Source organism: Rhinopithecus bieti, unplaced genomic scaffold, assembly GCF_001698545.2.
Source record: "Rhinopithecus bieti isolate Rb0 unplaced genomic scaffold, ASM169854v2 scaffold_38779, whole genome shotgun sequence".
NCBI lineage: Eukaryota > Metazoa > Chordata > Mammalia > Primates > Cercopithecidae > Rhinopithecus > Rhinopithecus bieti.
The window spans coordinates 161,397-180,091 of record NW_016816249.1 but is presented as its reverse complement, the minus strand read 5'-3'; the positions used below and the strand labels follow the sequence as shown (position 1 = coordinate 180,091).

The 18,695-nt window shown below is 34.3% G+C and overlaps 1 protein-coding gene across 1 annotated transcript; it reads left to right on the top strand.

Moving 5' to 3' along the window:
• The first annotated feature begins 15,809 nt into the window (after nucleotides 1-15,809).
• OR4K14 (olfactory receptor family 4 subfamily K member 14) lies at nucleotides 15,810-16,730 on the top strand. The gene has a single exon (XM_017854698.1). The coding sequence runs from the start codon at nucleotides 15,810-15,812 to the stop codon at nucleotides 16,728-16,730; it is 921 nt and encodes a 306-aa protein (XP_017710187.1).
• The last annotated feature ends 1,965 nt before the right edge of the window (nucleotides 16,731-18,695 follow it).

The window sequence follows — 18,695 nt, the reverse complement described above, 5'->3', positions numbered from 1 at the left end:
TACTTTTGAAGAGGCACTGTCTTGTTTGTTTGAACATTTAAGAAACTCATTTTAATGTATCAGTTTCGTGCAAAAGTAATTACGATTTTGCCATTAAAGCAAATGGCAAAATTAAAGTAATGGCAAAACCGCTATAACTTGTATACCAACTAATAGTTCAAGTCTGTATGAGGAAACAGTAGATATAATTGTTAAAAAGCAAACATCTTTTTGTGATCTTTTATGGTCAATCATATAATATCTACAGTTTGGCTTGTATACATTTAAATCCCACCTTTATCTGTTTCTCTGATGCAAATTTGAACAAAATAAATAAGTTACCTGTGATTTAGTTTTTTCGTCTATACAACTTTGTTTATATGCATCTTTCATTATTATTTTAGCATGCTCTTAAACCTCAGAAAACACATTATTATTGTTACGATTTTTGTTGTTGGTGGTGGTAATCTATGTTTAGAGAAAGCACACAGATGGCATCTTATCACAGTAATTTATCCAAGTGCCTTATAGACTAGAAAACTGCATGTTCTGGGTAATCCATGATTAGTGGGTATTAAATTATACTAACTTGCTTGCCATGAACACAGTGTGTTCAACCATTCTTCACATATTTTGTGAGCCTACAGAATGTCAGAAGATATAGCCAGGGCTTCAAGAAACTTATACCTATAGATGGATAGAGAGATCTAAATTAGTAATTGTGCTGTTGCACGAACAGCACTGTTACATGATGCACAGGGTGCTTTGAGAGTGCAGAGGAATGGCATCTCAATCAGGGCAGGGCAGGAAGGTTTCTACTCACAGTTAGCATCAGCTAGATGGAGAAGGAAGACATTCCATGAGAAAGAAATAGTATGTTGGAAATGCATAGAAGCATGACACAGAGGAGAACCTACACATAATTTCATTGAGTGGGTCATGGGCTACGATTTTAAGAGACAAGATAGAGAGGTAGGTCAAATGTAGTCTGATCATATAATAGAAAATATAGGAATTGAAAACTATGTCATGCTGAAATTTAAAAGACAGACAGGAAGGGAAAAAAAGTAAGCATAGACCATTCCTGTCCAAACTTGTACATTATACTGCTTCTGTTTCAAGTTTACCTCCTCCTTCTTAGCTCTGTTCATATTTCTCTTTGCAATCTAGGCAACTAGGCCTGTAACTGAATAGAAGGCAAAAGCAAATTTAAAGCAACTGGGTATGGGAGATGGCTACTGTCTTTCAACTTCAGCATAAACCCAAAAAGAACTTTATGCCTTTTATTGGATATATTATACCTAGTATCCAGAAAAGCCATTCCAGAGACTGAAGATAAAACATTGAATACTAGGTCTCTAACATGTCATTAGATCATTTGTTACATAAAGGGCATCTAACATCAGCCTTAGTTGTTTTATACTGAGCAACCAATTTTACGGAGAAAACATTTTATATACAAGTTGAATTGATGTAACCAAGGATCCCAGCCTCAAAATGCATTTTCAAACTTTTTTTTCTTTCTTTCTGAATCTCAGAATGTAGTCTTGTGTTGTAAGAGTTTATCTCCCTTTCCCACCAGGAACATTCATACGCAGTGTTCCTTATCTAATTAAGTGCTTGCTTAGAAATCTTAGGGGCCAATTTTGAAACAAACAAGGAAGGGAAACCTGGCTGCAGAATCCTCCCTTGAGAAGGGAATTACTTACAGTTAACCCACCACTACCAGGCCACAGTCAGGAAAAGGCAAATCAGACCTCAGGACTGACCATTACTCAAGATAACCTTCAGAATAAGACACGCAGACCTGCACCTTCCTGCACTATTCTCACATATTTCCCATATCTTTTCTGTCTTAAACTCCTTTACTCAGCCCCCAAACGGGGAATGGTCTGTTAAAGGCATGAGCCTGGCCATTTCCCACCTGCTCGCATTTGAATAAAATTGCTTTCCTTTACCACTCCTTGCTTCACTTGTTTTCAGCCTCTGAGCGGGGAAGTAGACATGGATGGGTGTGTTGGGGTCTCGGTGGGTGGCAGGGAGGGGAGAGACTTAAGCTGGTTATATTTTGAGCTGGTTATGTTAGATCTGTCCACCTTGGTCTCCCGAAGTTCTGGGATATTGGCATAAGCCACCACACCTAGCCAAGATAATCTCTTAATAAATGATGTTGGAAAAACTGTATATCCATATGCAGAAGAATAAAATTGACCATTATCTTACATTATGCACAAGAATAAACTCAAAATGGATAAAATACTTAAATGTAAAACCTGAAACTGTAAAGCTAAGAGAAGAAAACACAGGGAAAATCTCCACAATATTGATCTCGGCAATGTTTTCTTATATAGAACTCCAAAAGCACAGACAACAAAAGCAAAAATAGACAAGGGATTGCATCAAACTGAAAAGCTTCTGCACAACAAAGGAAACAACTAACACAGTGAAGAGACAACTCACATATTGAAATATATATATATTTGCAAACCATATATATAATAAGGGGCTAATATTCAAAACATGTAAAGAACTAAAAAAAAACCATTTAAAATGGGCAAAAGATCTAAAAGACATTTCTTAAAAGAAGAGTTATGAATGATCGACAGATATATGAAAAAATGTTCAACATCACTAATCATCAGAGAAATGCAAATTATAAACACATCAGATATCCTGTTGACCCAGTTAAAACGGCTAGTATCAAAAAACAAACAAACAAAATAAATGCTAGTAAGGATACAGAGAAAAGGGAGCTCTTATACACTTCTGGTGGGAGTGTAAATTAGTAAAGCAATTATGAAAAACAGTACAGAGGTTCCTCAAAAAAATGAAACTAGAACTATTATATGATCCAGCAATCCCATTTCTTCGCATATACCCAAAGGAAATGAAAACAGTCCATCTGCACCCCTATATTTATTGGAGTGCCATTCACAAAAGCCAAGATATGGAATTAAATTAGATATCCATCTACAGATGAATGGATAAAGAAAATGCAGCATATATAAGTACATATATATGTATAAACACTCGCGCATACACGCACACACAGTGAAATACTACTGAGCTATACAACAGAATCAAATCCTGTCATTTGTGACAACATGAATGAGCCCGAAAGACATGTTAAGTGATATAAGCTAGGCACAGAAGGATAAATGCTCTATGATCTCTCATATCTGGAACCAAAAAAAGCTGATTTTATAGACACAGGGAATAGAAACTCATTACCAGGGCCTGGAAAAGTCAAGGAGAGGATGAGTACTGGGAGAGGTTGGTCAATGGGTACAAACTTACACTTAGACAGAAAGAATAAGGCTTGGTGTTCTGTTAAGCAGTAGGATGATTATGACAATGTAGTGTATATTTCAAGATACCTAGAAGAGAAGATTATGAATGTTGTCATCACAAAGAAATAAATGTTTAAATTAATGGATATAGTAATTACCCAAAATTGATTATTATACTACACATACATGCATTGAAACATTATATTATGCCTCATTAACATGTACAATTATTATGTGTCAATTACATATTTAAATACAAAGAGAATAAGATACCTAGGAATCCAACTTACAAGGGAAGTGAAGGACATCTTCAAAGAGAACTACAAACCACTGCTCAACGAAAAAAAGAGGACACAAATGAATGGAAGAACATTCCATGCTCATGGACAGGAAGAATCAATATTGTGAAAATGGCCATACTGCCCAAGGTAATTTATAGATTCAATGCCATCCCCATCAAGCTACCAATGACTTTCTTCACAGAATTGGAAGAAAACTACTCTAAAGCTCATATGCAGCCAAAAAAGAGCCCACATAGCCAAGAAAATCCTAAGCAAAAACAACAAAGCTGGAGGCATCACGCTACCTGACTTCAAACTATACTACAAGGCTACAGTAACCAAAACAGCATGGTACTGGCACCAAAACAGATATGTAGACCCATGGAACAGAACAGAGGGCTCAGAAATAACACCACACATCTACAACCATCTGATCTTTGACAAACCTGACAAAAACAAGAAATGGGGAAAAGATTCCCTATTTAATAAATGGTGCTGAGAAAACTGGCTAGCCATAAGTAGAAAACTGAAACTGGATGCCTTCCTTACACCTTATACAAAAATTAACTCAAGATGGATTAAAGACTTAAATATAAAACCCAAAACCATAAAAACCCTAGGAGAAAACCTAGGCAGTACCATTCAGGACATAGGCATGGGCAAAGACTTCATGACTAAAACACCAAAAGTAATGGCAACAAAAGGCAAAATTGACAACTGGGATCTAATTAAATGAAAGAGCTTCTGCACAGCAAAAGAAACTACCATCAGAGTGAACAGGCAACCTACAGAATGGGAGAAAATTTTTGCAATCTACCCATCTGACAAAGGGCTAATATCCAGAATCTACAAAGAACTTAAACAAATTCACAAGAAAAAAACAGACAACCCCATCAAAAAGTGGGCAAAGGATATGAACAGATACTCTCAGAAGAAGACATTTATGCAGCCAACAGACACATGAAAAAATGCTCATCATCACTGGTCATCAAAACCACAAAGAGACACCATCTCATGCCAGGTAGAATGGTGATCATTAAAAAGTCAGGAAACAACAGATGCTGGAGAGGATGTGGAGAAATAGGAATGCTTTTACACTGTTGGTGGGAGTGTACATAAGTTCAACCTTTGTGGAAGACAGTGTGGTGATTCCTCAAGGATCTGGAACTAGAATACCATTTGACCCAGCAATCCCATTACAGGGTATACACCCAAAGGATTTTAAATCATTCTACTATAAAGACATATACACATGTATGTTTATTGCACTATTTACAATAGCAAAGTCTTTGAACCAACCCAAATGCCCATCAATGATAGACTTGATTAAGAAAATGTGGCACATATACACCATGGAATACTATGCAGTCATGACAAAGGATGAGTTCATGTCCTTTGCAGGGACATGGATAAAGATGGAAACCATCATTCTCAGCAAACTATCACAAGGACAGAAAACCAAACACTGCATGTTCTCACTCATAGGTGGGAACTGAACAATGAGAACACATGAACACGGGAGGGGGAAACATCACACCGAGGCCTATCAGGGGGTGGGGGTCTAGGGGAGGAATAGCATTAGGAGAGATACCTAATGTAATTGACGAGTTGATGGGTGCAGCAAGTCAACATGGCACATGTATACCTATATCACAAACCTGCACGTTGTGCACATGTACCCTAGAACTTAAATTATAATTTAAAAAGTAAAAAATATTTTTTTAAATGCTGAGAAGGGAATAGGGAAGCGAGAATGAAGAGGAATTTGTTAACAGACAAAAATATAGTTTGACAGAGGAATAAGCTCTAATATTCTATAGTACAGAAGCACAATTATGGTTTACAATAACATCATATAATTTCAAATAGCTAGAAAAGAATTGTCATGTTCCCAAAACAAGGAAAAGAAAAATGTTCGAGGTGATGGATATCCCAATTACCCTGATTTGATCACTACACATTATGTACATGTATCAAAATATAACATGTACCCCAAAAATAAAATACATACAAGTATTATACAATAATAAATATAAAAATACAAATATGTTCCAAAACAAAACAAAAGAAAATGTTTTATATATATATGCCCAACAGAATACTACATCGCCTTTAAAAGAGAAGGAACTTCTTTCCGTTGTGACAACATGAATGAAACGGGAGAACAATATGCCAAGTGAAATAAGCCAGGCACAGAAAAATACCATATGACCTCACTTATATGTGGAATCTGAAAAAGTGGATCTCATAGAAATAGAGTGTAGATAGGTGGTTACCAGAGGTGGGGGGTATGGGGAGAGATGGAGAAAGGAAAGATACTGATCAAAGGGTACAAAATCTCAGACTGGTGGAACAACTTTTAATGATCTATTGCACTGCATGATGACCACATTTAATAATAATGTTTTGAAGGTATATACCCATCTCTAGATATATGTATCTAGAGAGAGAGGAGAGAGAGAGAGAAAGGAAGAGATAGGATCTTGCTCTGTTGCTCAGGCATCCTGGAACTCTTGGCCCTAAGCAATTCTCCTACTTCAGCCTCCTGAGTAGCTGGGACTATAGGTGTGCACCACTGCAACTGCTTGATAGATTGATAAAAAACATTTTAGAGACTCCTTGTCCAGGCTGGCCTCAAGCTCCTGACATTAAGCTATCCTCCTGCCTCAGTCTCCTAGGTAGCTGATTACAGGTACAAGCCACCACACCTGGCTTTGTTTTCTATGTTTTAAAATTGCTAAAAAAATAGATTTTTAATGTCTCATCACAAAAAAAGGATAAGTCTGTGAGGTGGTACATACATTAATTAACTTGATTGGCTCTTTACACAATGTATAAATTAAGTCTCATAAATATACATAATTATTTGTCAATTAAAAATAAAATTAAAAAAAATGAACAAACATTTCACCAAAGAAAACACATAAGTTAGCACATGAAAAGATTTTCAACATCATTATTTATCAGGAAAAAGCAAATTAAAACCACAGTAAGATACCATTTCATACTTTCTACAATGACTGTTCAAAGTAAGATAGACAATAACAAATGTTGGTGAGAATATAGGGAAGTTACAATTCTCATAAATTGCTGCTAGGAATGTAAAATGATACAGTCACTTTGGAAAACAATTTGTCACTTTCTCAAAAAGTTAAACCTAAAACTGTAATATGAACCAGCAATTTCACAAAAGATAAATGAAAATATATGTCAACATAAATACTTGGGCACATATGCTCATAGCAGCATTATTCATAATAGCCCCAACCTGGAAACAACCTAAATGTCCATCGTTTGCTTAATGGATAGATAAAATGTGATATTCAGCAACAAAAAGGAATAAAGTATTGACACATGCTACATCACGGATGAACCTCTAATTGTAAGTGAAGAAAGCCTATTGTAAGTGAAGAAAGCCACCGAGAGATCTGATATTATAGAATTTATATTATATTAAATATCTAAAAATTGCAAATTTATAGAGACAGAGTGTAAACTGTTGGTTGTTTTGAGCCAGGTAGGGAGTAGGCATTAACTAATATGAGCTTGAAGGATCTTACTGGGGAGATGAAAATATTCTAAAACTGAGGCTTGGTGATGGTGGCATCACTCAGTACAGTTACACATAATCATTGAATTATATACTTGAAATGGATGATTTTTTTTGTGTGATAGGTTAAATATATCTCAATAAAGTCATTTTAAAAAAGAAAAAAAGGCAGCCTTCTCTGTTACCTGATAAATTAGTTGGAGGAGAATTCCCAAGGCTATGTTTTGGAGTAATCAGACAACTGGATGCCTAAAAGTGCTATTAATGTGGCAGGTACCTCAATATCCTCCCTGGTATGCAGGTGTCTTATCAGGAAACACAAGTGACTAGTAATCAGTAGTAACATCCAGTTACTACTCTCCAGGTACCATTCATAAGTCATCACTACAGTAGAGAAGTTTGGTGTTTGGCGAGATGTCCAGATGGTCAAAATCTCTTCAGACAATATTATGACAGGAGAAATAACATTCTACTGGGATAAGATCATGCATGTATAGTGACGTCATTTCAAAGTGAGTTCAAATTACTAATGACTGTTTTCCCTGATAAGAATTGAGAACACATTTGTCAGATCGGTGGCTACATAATTACTAGAACCTGTATCAGTGAATTCTAGTAAATATACTATATTCAGCACAATCGTTGCATTTGGACCTACCAATTGGTTATATTTACCTCACTCCATTGTATTTTGTCATAATTTTTTAAATTTTTCCTTTCTTTCCTTCCTTCATTCCCCCCTTTCTCTCACCTCTATTTTTTCTTCTTTCTTGCTTAGTTGCTTGCTTTACTTTTTGCGATATCAGACTGGTAAACTAAAGCTTTCTAAAATGACAAAAATCTGCCTTTCTATCTGGGATGTCACATTGCTTCTAATTAGTCTTATTGTTGTAGGTGTTGCAGTTTCAGGGACTTTTGCTTGGTGTTTTCTATTTTAATACTCATATTCTATATGCCAAAGAACCAATCTGAAAATTCTGTCGGCTACTTAGTATATTCATTCTAATTATGCATCAGGAGCCAGGAAAATGACACAAATACACCCACTGGAAAGGATTTACTCTAACAGGAACCATAATGGGATTTTTGTTTCCCAGATATGAGTACTGTCTCAGACTCTAGACCTCAAATATCTGAATATTTCCCTTTATTCACTGTTTGGTTACTTTAGTAAATGGGTATAATTAATTCTGGGAAATGATTGGGGGAATGGTTTTTGTATATACTTACTGTAGTGTGGAGCTCTTCTTCAAATAGACCTGGCCTCTTCTTGAATTGATGGGTGCTAGATCTGATTACTCACTCATTTTTAGAAACTGGGTGATAGATTGTTTTTATTCCATTATGGTGGCTTTACCAACATTTTGCTTACCACTTCTTGATTTCCTTTTTCCTCCTTGGGATATGTAAGTCAAGCAATACTTCTGTTGGCTGCCTACAGCTCTTGCTCCATCTAGTTATCATAACAGACACCTGCAGGTCAAGATCTAAGCTTTTTGTTACAGACTTGTTGCCACACTGTCAAAATTATTATAATTGCCTCTGATGGCTAATGACTGCTACCCATCCTCATATTCTAGATTCATATTGTTGTGACTGACAATAAGGAGTCCATTCTTTAAGCTTTAGTGAAAGACCCTGTAGACCTTCCCTTGTAACCTTGTCAGTTGGTCGGTGCACTAGTTTATAAGCTAAATCCATTTGATTTTTCCAAGCTTACTTAGACTTTTGAGCCTTTCATTTAAGATATGCCAAGGCAGTTCCAGCATTTCCACGTTGGACAGAATGGATCATCCCACACTCTGCCCCTACGCATTGTTCCAGCCTCCAACATTCATTCATTCTTCCCGTGCATATTAGCCAGTTCATGAAGTTCTGTTGGTTATTTCTCTTTTATTTGAGAGTAGGGTTAGTATTTCCCCAGTCTCATATTATGTACCTATACTCTAGTTATTTACCTAGAAGCAGTGAGGATAGATGGGACTGATCTTAAGATGAATGTGTATTATTTTGCAATGCGTATACCTTAGTTAGAGCCTTCAGCTTTTTTTCCAGGGAAAGTGAAAGTGCTACTTTCCAGCAAGAAGGAGGAAGCCACTTCTGCTGGCCCGACACGTTCAAAGGAGGATATTCTTATATCAGATATTAGATTCTAATATTTCTCTTATTAGACCTTAGCATAAAAGAGTTTCCAGAGTTGTGAATTCAGCTTTCTCTGTAACTTCACTATTCTTACAATTAGTATCTGTCCTGATTTATAGCACTGGCTGCCCCTAGACTCTAGACAACAGAGATCGCTTTGTGTACTGTCATGGGGTCTTCTATTTTTTTATACTGTGGCCTGAGTTGATAGTTGACTGACTTTTGCTTTCTTCTGCAAGCACTTCAATGCCAACTAGAAATAACCAGCCAATTCCTTATTTTTATAAAGTAGCATTGTCCTGCTCTCAAATTCTAGGTCTCTAACCCAACTTAAATCCTTGCAAGTGAGAGTCTGGTAGTTGTGATATACAGTGTGCCAGAGATTCTCATGATCTTACTTACCATCAACAATGAGGGACTGTTGCATTGGGCTTGTGAGCAATTTAATTTCAAAATCTCATTCTGAGAATCTGTTCTGTAGAAGTAGGTCTAGTATTAACTGTCCTATCTTGTATTCATCCAGAAGTCTCTGAGATCAAGATTGGAGTACAAATACTTTTACTGGCCAAAAGTGATCCTAAGAAAATCTGGTAGTTTTCTGGTAGAGTGAGGAAATGGGAGAAGGGAGAAGAGAACCAATAAACAGCACATTACCAAACAATTTGCCCCTATAGGCAATTGAAGCAATCCTTTTCTGGCATTCTCAATATTCCTTACTCTGCTTAATTTCTTCCTTAGTGCTTATCACAGATGACTCATTTATTTGTATTTATGTATTTGTGTTTTCTGCTAGATTGTAAGCGTCAAGAGGAAAGTAATTCTTATCTGTTTTATTCATTGATGCAACCTAAGGATTTATACTGTATGTGTTGTTAGCTGTCTTCTTTTTTTGGCCTTAACAAAACACCATGAATCCTTCTTCATATATTAAAATGTTCATTGAAAACATATTTTTTCATGTGTTATTATCTTCTATCACACAGATATACTTTAATTGATTTTAATTATTCTGGCAAATTTAAATTGCTTAATAATTCTTGATCTATAACTCAGTAAATTGCTTAATAATTCTTGGTCTATAAATCAGTAATTTGCTTAATAATTCTTGATCTATTAATCAGTAATGTTATTATGGACATATTTTAACATAGAAATGACTAGGTCAAGATCTACTAGCATTTTTTAGTGGGTCTGGTCTATGTTTCCAAAGTGTCTATCAAAAAGTTGTCCCAAATCTACAGTGTGGGCCTGCCAGCTAGAGACCCAGGAGACCTGATGACACAGGTGAAGGTCTGAGGCAGTCTGATGGTCTGATGGGGAATTCTCCCTTCCCTTGAAAGTCTGGTCCTTTCGTTCTATGCAGGCCTTCAACTTACTGAATGAGCTCCACCCCCATTATGGAGAGCAGTCCACTTTACTCAAGTCTCACCATTTTAAATGTTAATGTTACCCAAAAATGCCCTCTATGTTGAATCATAAATAAATCCACCACATTTAGTAAATCTTTCCTTATCTCCAAATCCAGGATTCACTTAATCTGTTTGTCAAAAACTTCTCTGTAATTCTTTATTTTACACAATATATCTGTACCACGTAATGACTGCGTTTCAGAAACAAATCACACTGAAACTAATAGACTGCTTCTGCAGACTTCCTTTAGTAATCGTTATCTGTGTGTTTAAAAGACAGAACAGAACTTAGATTTTGCAACTCATTTTAAATGAAACACGATGATCTAATGCCAATGTGCCACTTGAGACTTTTTACTATACTCAGATGCTATCTTGGTAGTCAAATGTCTTATACATTTAGTAGAACCTACATACCTAATATGGAAGTAAATGTCATGTGAATAGTTGTAAATGTCATGTAAATAGTTGTAAATGTGATGATCATTTATCAGAATGTTTTGAAATATTTGTCTTCAGCATGGACCCATTAGTAGAAGAATCCTGCATTAACCTTGAATTATTTGGGGAAGTAAGTAGGCTATCAATAATAAATGATGAACAAAGTAACCCACACACCTGGAGATTTCATCATGCCTGACCATACAAATCTAGAGAAAGCAAATATTTTGGCACATATAAATCTGATTCTCCTTGTATGAGTAAATCTTTTTCAAAGTGTAATGCTTGATCAAAGTTATATAATGTGCAGAGCTGGCAAATTTTCAGCATATTTTTAGAGTGTAATTTGTTAATTTGATTACTTAAAGATAAATTTGTCATTTTATACTTGATTAACTGGATAATGGTATATATAATTCTGCTTGAATTACTAAAATAAATGCAGCTATATATACTAATATAAGTCCAGCTTATATAATCTGGCAGATCTGTAATTATTTTTCTTTTGTCACCTGGAGAAATAAACACGATTCATTACTGCAAATTTCCATCCCCGGATGATTTATTCCCCAGCCTTTGTTATGGTCATTGGTCACAAATGGCCCATAGTTAAAGCATTCGTAATTGGTGGGAGACAGGGTATATTTATATCTTAACTCCAAGGAAGACTCAAATCTGAAGTTCTCTAACTTTAAGATAATGCTTTTCCTGAATTATTTTTAAGGGGAAGAAGAAAGATGATTAAATCATCTCTGGGATAAAATATGTGTGTTTTCAATAGCTCCATTCAAGTATAGTAGATGTAAAATATAAATTGGGTGAGCTGCAGTGTCAGCACTGAGCATCTTAACTCCAGGTTAGTAAAGAACTTTTGTAATAAATATGAACATGCATGAGATATAAGTTGAATAGAGACTAATTATTATATTATCTTATATATTAAATCATTGGATTACATCATAATAACTTGCAAGTTAAAATTAATGTTTTTCATTATTAGTTGGATTTATATTTCAATTTAAAATACCATTGGTTTGTATACAAAATCAATGTCATTTTTTCTGATTACAAACTTAATGTTTTATTTGCTTTTAGATGATTTACACATCATAAAGAGTTCTCAGAAATTAGAACTATAATTGAGACTATTTATTACATTTCTTTTAATATCCATTTTAAAAGCATTATTGAGGTATAATTTATATATCATAAAGTTCACTCATTTTACATGTACAATTCAATGGTTTTAGTGTATTTACAGAGTTGTACAACCATCACCAGTATCTAACTGTAGAACATCTTTGATTCAATAGCAAATTGAGTTCCTTTATGTTTGTTTCCCGAGTTTTCCATTTGATTATTTCAACTTTCTGTTCACTTAATCTTCATAAAACAATATATTAAATACAATTATGTTTTAGATTTACAAGTGAAATTTTTCAGGGGCATAAAAAGGAAAAGAATATCAATAAAAGTGTAGCTCTATGACCTGTGATGTGTGTGCTAGAATGGGTATCAGAAGAATCTAAGTAAACTTCCTAAGAATGCTTACTTTGTGATTATGTCCCTTGTGCCCACTGGGGACTTTGGCTTCAGATCTGAAATTTCAGACTAAAGATGGGTAGCATCTAATTGTCAAAAAAAAGTGTTGCAATTAAATGATTTAATGTAATGCTTTTATAAAAATTCAAGGAGAACCAAAGGAATTTTGAATTTTCATTATCTTGACAACAGTCTGGTTGAGATGGGTGCTATTTGAGTGGACTAAAGAAGATATGGTAATCATTAACCCCTTTAGATTCTAAAAATCTATTACTCCATCAAATTCTCACTGTTAGGCTATTTCACAACTAGAATAAGTTACCTTATTTTCCTGATGCCTTACAAGACTTTTCTTTTATGGTATATTCTTCAGTTTTATAAAGGAGCAACATTAAAAAGCTCATATGAAGGAGAGTCCTGCATCTTTTTTGTAATTTCTTATGAAGGATTCTATGTGATACCCCTTATAAAAAGGTTTATACAGTATTTTCTTCTCAGTGAGAAGAGTGAGACTCCAGTTTATTGCTCATAAAAAAGTAACTAATAATGGAACCTATGAATTCTGTTCCATTTCATCTGCAAACTCAGAGCTACATTTTAAAATAACATGATGAACTTATTAGTCAATCATGTGTAATGGTGAAAACCCCCCAAAAAAATATTTCATAGGTTTTATGCTCTGATCCTTGTTGAGAGGTCTTGGAAACATCTTTTTCATTGAAAGTCATCCTAACTACATTTTTATATGCATTAATCATCCTCCCTTTATCCTCCAACCCTCCCCACTACCCTTCCCATTGTCTAGTAACCATTTTTATACTCTCTATATCCATCAGTTTATTTTGTTTGGCTTCCGCATAATAATTTAAAGTATTTTTTAAAAGAAAGTCATTCTAAATTGTCTCAGAGAAAGTTTATAAATAATAAATCTATCTATAAATCAATTAGATCAATGGTTTTTTATCCCAAATGCAATTAATTTAAAATGATAAGAGCAAAATAAAATCTGTGGGGTGAGGAAACCAAATAAAACCTAGGTTAAGTGATTTATTTCTTCTTGTATTGATTGGTTTTTATACCAAATAAAGTGAGATGAAAAAAATGTGTGTCTTATAGATACAGTCTGAATGAATGAGTGTGTAAGTGAGTAAATGAATAAGGAAGAAGATAGCTTGACTACTGCCAGGAGAGGTCCTGGGACTGAGATTTTCAAAATTCCAAAGGAAGTATTATGGAGATAACCAAGTTCATAAAATAATTTAAAAATAATTGAGCGAACATTTCGAATAGGTGATTTTATAGTGGTTGGGAAAAAAAAGAAATATTCCAAGCAGATTTAATATGGGAGAAATCTCAACAGTATGACTCTATAGGAAGCAATTTCTTGAGCTGAAACTTAACTGGAGAATAAGATATGAATGCCCTGAACCAGATCTGGATCCTTTTTTACTCATTTAATCAAAAGCACTACAACACATTTTACCATAAATATTTTTATTCATTTTTGAGAAAAAAATTATAACACATTAAAAGCATGATTATAAAGAAATATGTTAATAATATAATACTGTATGTCTCTGTTAGACTGATAAGTATCAGTCTATACTCTTCTCTCTTCCTTCTTCCACCTTTTATCTCTTGTTTGCTGGTTACGGCCCATATTTCCAGCATATTGAAATATTCTATAAGTCTGTAAGTAAATCATCTCAGATTTGTGCTATCTGCAAACTTGCAAATTATGTCATATCCAGGTTGTTGATTAAGGGCAAGGAAGAGGAAAGAGTCCTGTGGCCTGCAATTATAGGCTGTCCTCCCTGATAGCATAGATTAACACTTTAGATTAAAACTTTATGAAACTGAGCTATTATTTAGATCAAATTTTCCTCAAAGATATCATGTGAGAATATGAGAAAAGCCATTCTACAACTCACATATAACACAATAAATGAGACTTTTATAACATTACTAAGCAACATACATAACTTGAGTACAAGATTTGGGAGCTCATCTGTATTTATACATCATCCCCCGCCCATAGTTGTTATATCCAAAACATGCGTTTTAGCTTAATTTTTCTCCTTTAAATTTTGTCATTGAGGAACAAAATTTGCTTCTCTTGGATTCAGGAGAAAGACATGTTAATCATTAGATACATAGATATATCTACCTATCAACATGCCTTTGCTAGGTTTTGTTTTGTGTTTGTGTGTGTAAATGAGAGAGAGGAAAAGGAAGAGATGCTTAATAATGTACATTCAGTTGCCCATGTTTTACGTGTTGACATTATTTTTAAGAGAAGCTTTAATTTCAATATTTAGTGCTTAAGAATAATTAATCACCCATTGGGCAGTGATATCGACACAGATGGTGAGAAGACGGTACCCCTGAAAAAATCTTCATCTTCTCAGTCCTCTTAAGGAATTTTGGTTCACCTACTGCACTTGATTGATCCATGTTTTTATATGGACAAAGGCCATGGAAAGAAGGGGAAAAAAAAGTTCCTACAACTCTCACCTATGCAGAAGTCTTCCAGAATGTCTAATTGCCCCTCAGGAATCACTGAAGTTTGAAAAAGGCAAATATACATGCTTGGTAGTATATAACAGTCTATATTTTAGAGTATCTCTTGCAAGTTAAAAATTATACAGAGATAACACTCAGTTGATCACTTTCATGTGCCAGGCAATTGACAGGCACTTTTGCTTACTTTTCTTCCTTCCTCTCCCTCTCTCTTTCTTTCTAATTGACAAATAAAAACTATATACTTTTATAATGTACAACATGATGTTTTCATATATGTAAACATTATGGAATGGCTAAATCACATACTTATTTTCTGTGATGAGAATGCAAAATCTATTCTCTCAGTGATTTTCAAGTGTATAATATATTGCTATTATCCATAATCACAATGATGAGATCACTTGAATTTTTCCTTATGTCTAATTGAAACTTTGTTCTTTGACGAATTTATCCCTCACCCTCCTCCTTCCCAGCCTCTGGTAACCACCATTTTATTTCTTTTTTATATTCCACATATTAAGTGACATCTTTTGATATTTGTCTTTCTGTGCCTGGTTTATTTCACTTAACACAATGTCCTTGAGGTGTTGTTGCAAATGACAGGATTTTTTTTCTTTATTTAGATTACAAACAAAGTCTGAAACTTGAGGCAATGCACATGCAGAACTATTCCTTGGTGTCAGAATTTGTGTTGCATGGACTCTGCACTTCACGACATCTTCAAAATTTTTTCTTTATATTTTTCATCGGGATCTATGTGGCCATTATGCTGGGTAACCTTCTCATTTTGGTCACTGTAATTTCTGATCCCCACCTGCATTCCTCCCCTATGTACTTCCTCCTGGGGAACCTATCTTTCCTGGACATGTGGTTGGCTTCATTTGCCACTCCCAAGATGATCAGGGATTTCCTTAGTGATCGAAAACTCATCTCCTTTGGAGGATGTATGGCTAAAATCTTCTTCTTGCACTTTACTGGTGGGGCTGAGATGGTGCTCCTGGTTTTCATGGCCTATGACAGATATGTAGCCATATGCAAACCCTTGCATTACATGACTTTGATGAGTTGGCAGACTTGCATCAGGCTGGTGCTGGCTTCATGGGTCACTGGATTTGTGCACTCCATCAGTCAAGTGGCTTTCACTGTAAATTTACCTTACTGTGGCCCCAATGAGGTAGACAGCTTCTTCTGTGATCTCCCTCTGGTGATCAAACTTGCCTGCATGGACACCTATGTCTTGGGTATAATTATGATCTCAGACAGTGGGTTGCTTTCCTTGAGCTGTTTTCTGCTCCTCCTGATCTCCTACACTGTGATCCTCCTCACTGTCAGACAGCGTGCTGCCGGTAGCGCATCCAAAGCACTCTCCACTTGCTCTGCACATATCACGGTAGTGACGCTGTTCTTTGGCCCTTGCATTTTTATTTATATGTGGCCTTTCAGTAGGTTTTCTGTGGACAAGTTGCTGTCTGTGTTTTATATCATTTTTACTCCACTCCTGAACCCCATTATCTACACACTGAGAAATGAGGAGATGAAAGCAGCTATGAAGAACTGCAAAACTGACTCGTGACTTTTCAATGAATTCCAGCCTTCCATAGTGTTACATGTTTCTACTCATACAGGGGATATAATTTCTTAAATATAATTCTGCTCAAAGATTTCATTCTGACACTACATTGATATAATTTGTAATGTGTTATATTACAGGGAGAGTTGATTTCAACAAAAAACATATCATTTTATTTTATATTACACATTTGTAAATATAATGTATTACATATATACATAATGTATGTATTTATATAACATATATACATGTATTTATATATATTTTATATNTTCCAGCCTTCCATAGTGTTACATGTTTCTACTCATACAGGGGATATAATTTCTTAAATATAATTCTGCTCAAAGATTTCATTCTGACACTACATTGATATAATTTGTAATGTGTTATATTACAGGGAGAGTTGATTTCAACAAAAAACATATCATTTTATTTTATATTACACATTTGTAAATATAATGTATTACATATATACATAATGTATGTATTTATATAACATATATACATGTATTTATATATATTTTTATATATACAAAGCTTAAAATATATATACATACATACATGTATATATGCAATATAAAATGATATGTCATTTATTCAGAGAAGCTATATATTACTATATATTCAGAGAAATGATATATACATCATTTATTCAGAGAAACAGTTGATTTCAACAAAATATATCATTTTATTTTATATTACAAATATATACTTACATGTATGTATGTATATATGTATTTTACATATACAGAAATGTATTTTATTACAAATATATACATGCATGCATATATATGTCATGTATGTATCTATGTATGTATATATATTAGTAAAATAAGATAAAATATGTATATCTGTGAAAATATATCTGTGTGTGTATATACACACACACACACACACATACACACGTATGTATATTATCTTCAACTCCACACATATATTTTGGAATGAACTCTGCGTTTTCTAAAACCAGATTTATCTTACTAGTTTATTCTGCCCCAAAAGTTAATATGAAAAGGAATTTTTATTTCCTAATCATAGCTCAATACTGCAAAGTGCATTATTCAAAACACGAGACATTTGGCACAGGGAGGCATGCCTGGGATTAAATAATGCCCAGCGAATATTTGTCCTAAGTTTGGAGGCTTGAAAGGGGAAAAAAGACAGCACCATTTCAAGATCTTATTGATTTTAAAAATATACTTTTCCTAGTAAATGTGTATTATACTGAACACTGTTATTTAAAAAATGAATACATTCCAGTGATTTTCATTACAGAAATTCATTTTAACTTTGAAAAATCCATATTTTACAGCTAAATATTTTATAAACATAATCGATAGTGTTACATTTAATATGTATTCAATTATTAAATTAACATATTTTCACCCAAAGCAGATTTTCAATAAACACTGCATCTCTTTCTGATTTGATTCTGTCTCCTGGGGAGTCATTTATTAGGAAGTGAATGTTTGAATGCCACAGATGCAGATGTTGTGCTGAATTTTTACATGTCCATGGATCTTAAGAAGACAATTATAAACAAGAGTTAAATTTCATTTTTACTAAATTAACGTGCAGGGAACTCAAGCAATTTTCTCCCAGGTTGACTGTGAGATATCACCCCAAAGGAGAAAATTGGGTAATGATTGAGTTACTTAAGCAATTGAATGGAACTTCCAATGACTTTGGATATTGTATTCAATTCAGGAAGGCATGCTTCTGGGTACTTACAACTTGCCCTATAATTGTAATCCAAACATATGCATAAATATAAAAGAACACATAAGGAAAACAATTTCTGCCTTAAGATAAAGTCCCCTTGCCTATTATAATACTCTTTTTTTATTTTATAGACTTTGAACACAGTCAAGTTTTACAATCAATTACACCTATATATGTGAACATTAACAAAAGCTTAAAGAGAAATCAAGATCTGCCTTAAAAGTAATTTTCTTTGTTGTTATTGAT

What these genes read in the sequence shown, in the direction of transcription:
- OR4K14 (XM_017854698.1), top strand. Translation starts at nt 15,810, where the DNA reads ATGCACATGCAGAACTATTCCTTGGTGTCAGAATTTGTGTTGCATGGA.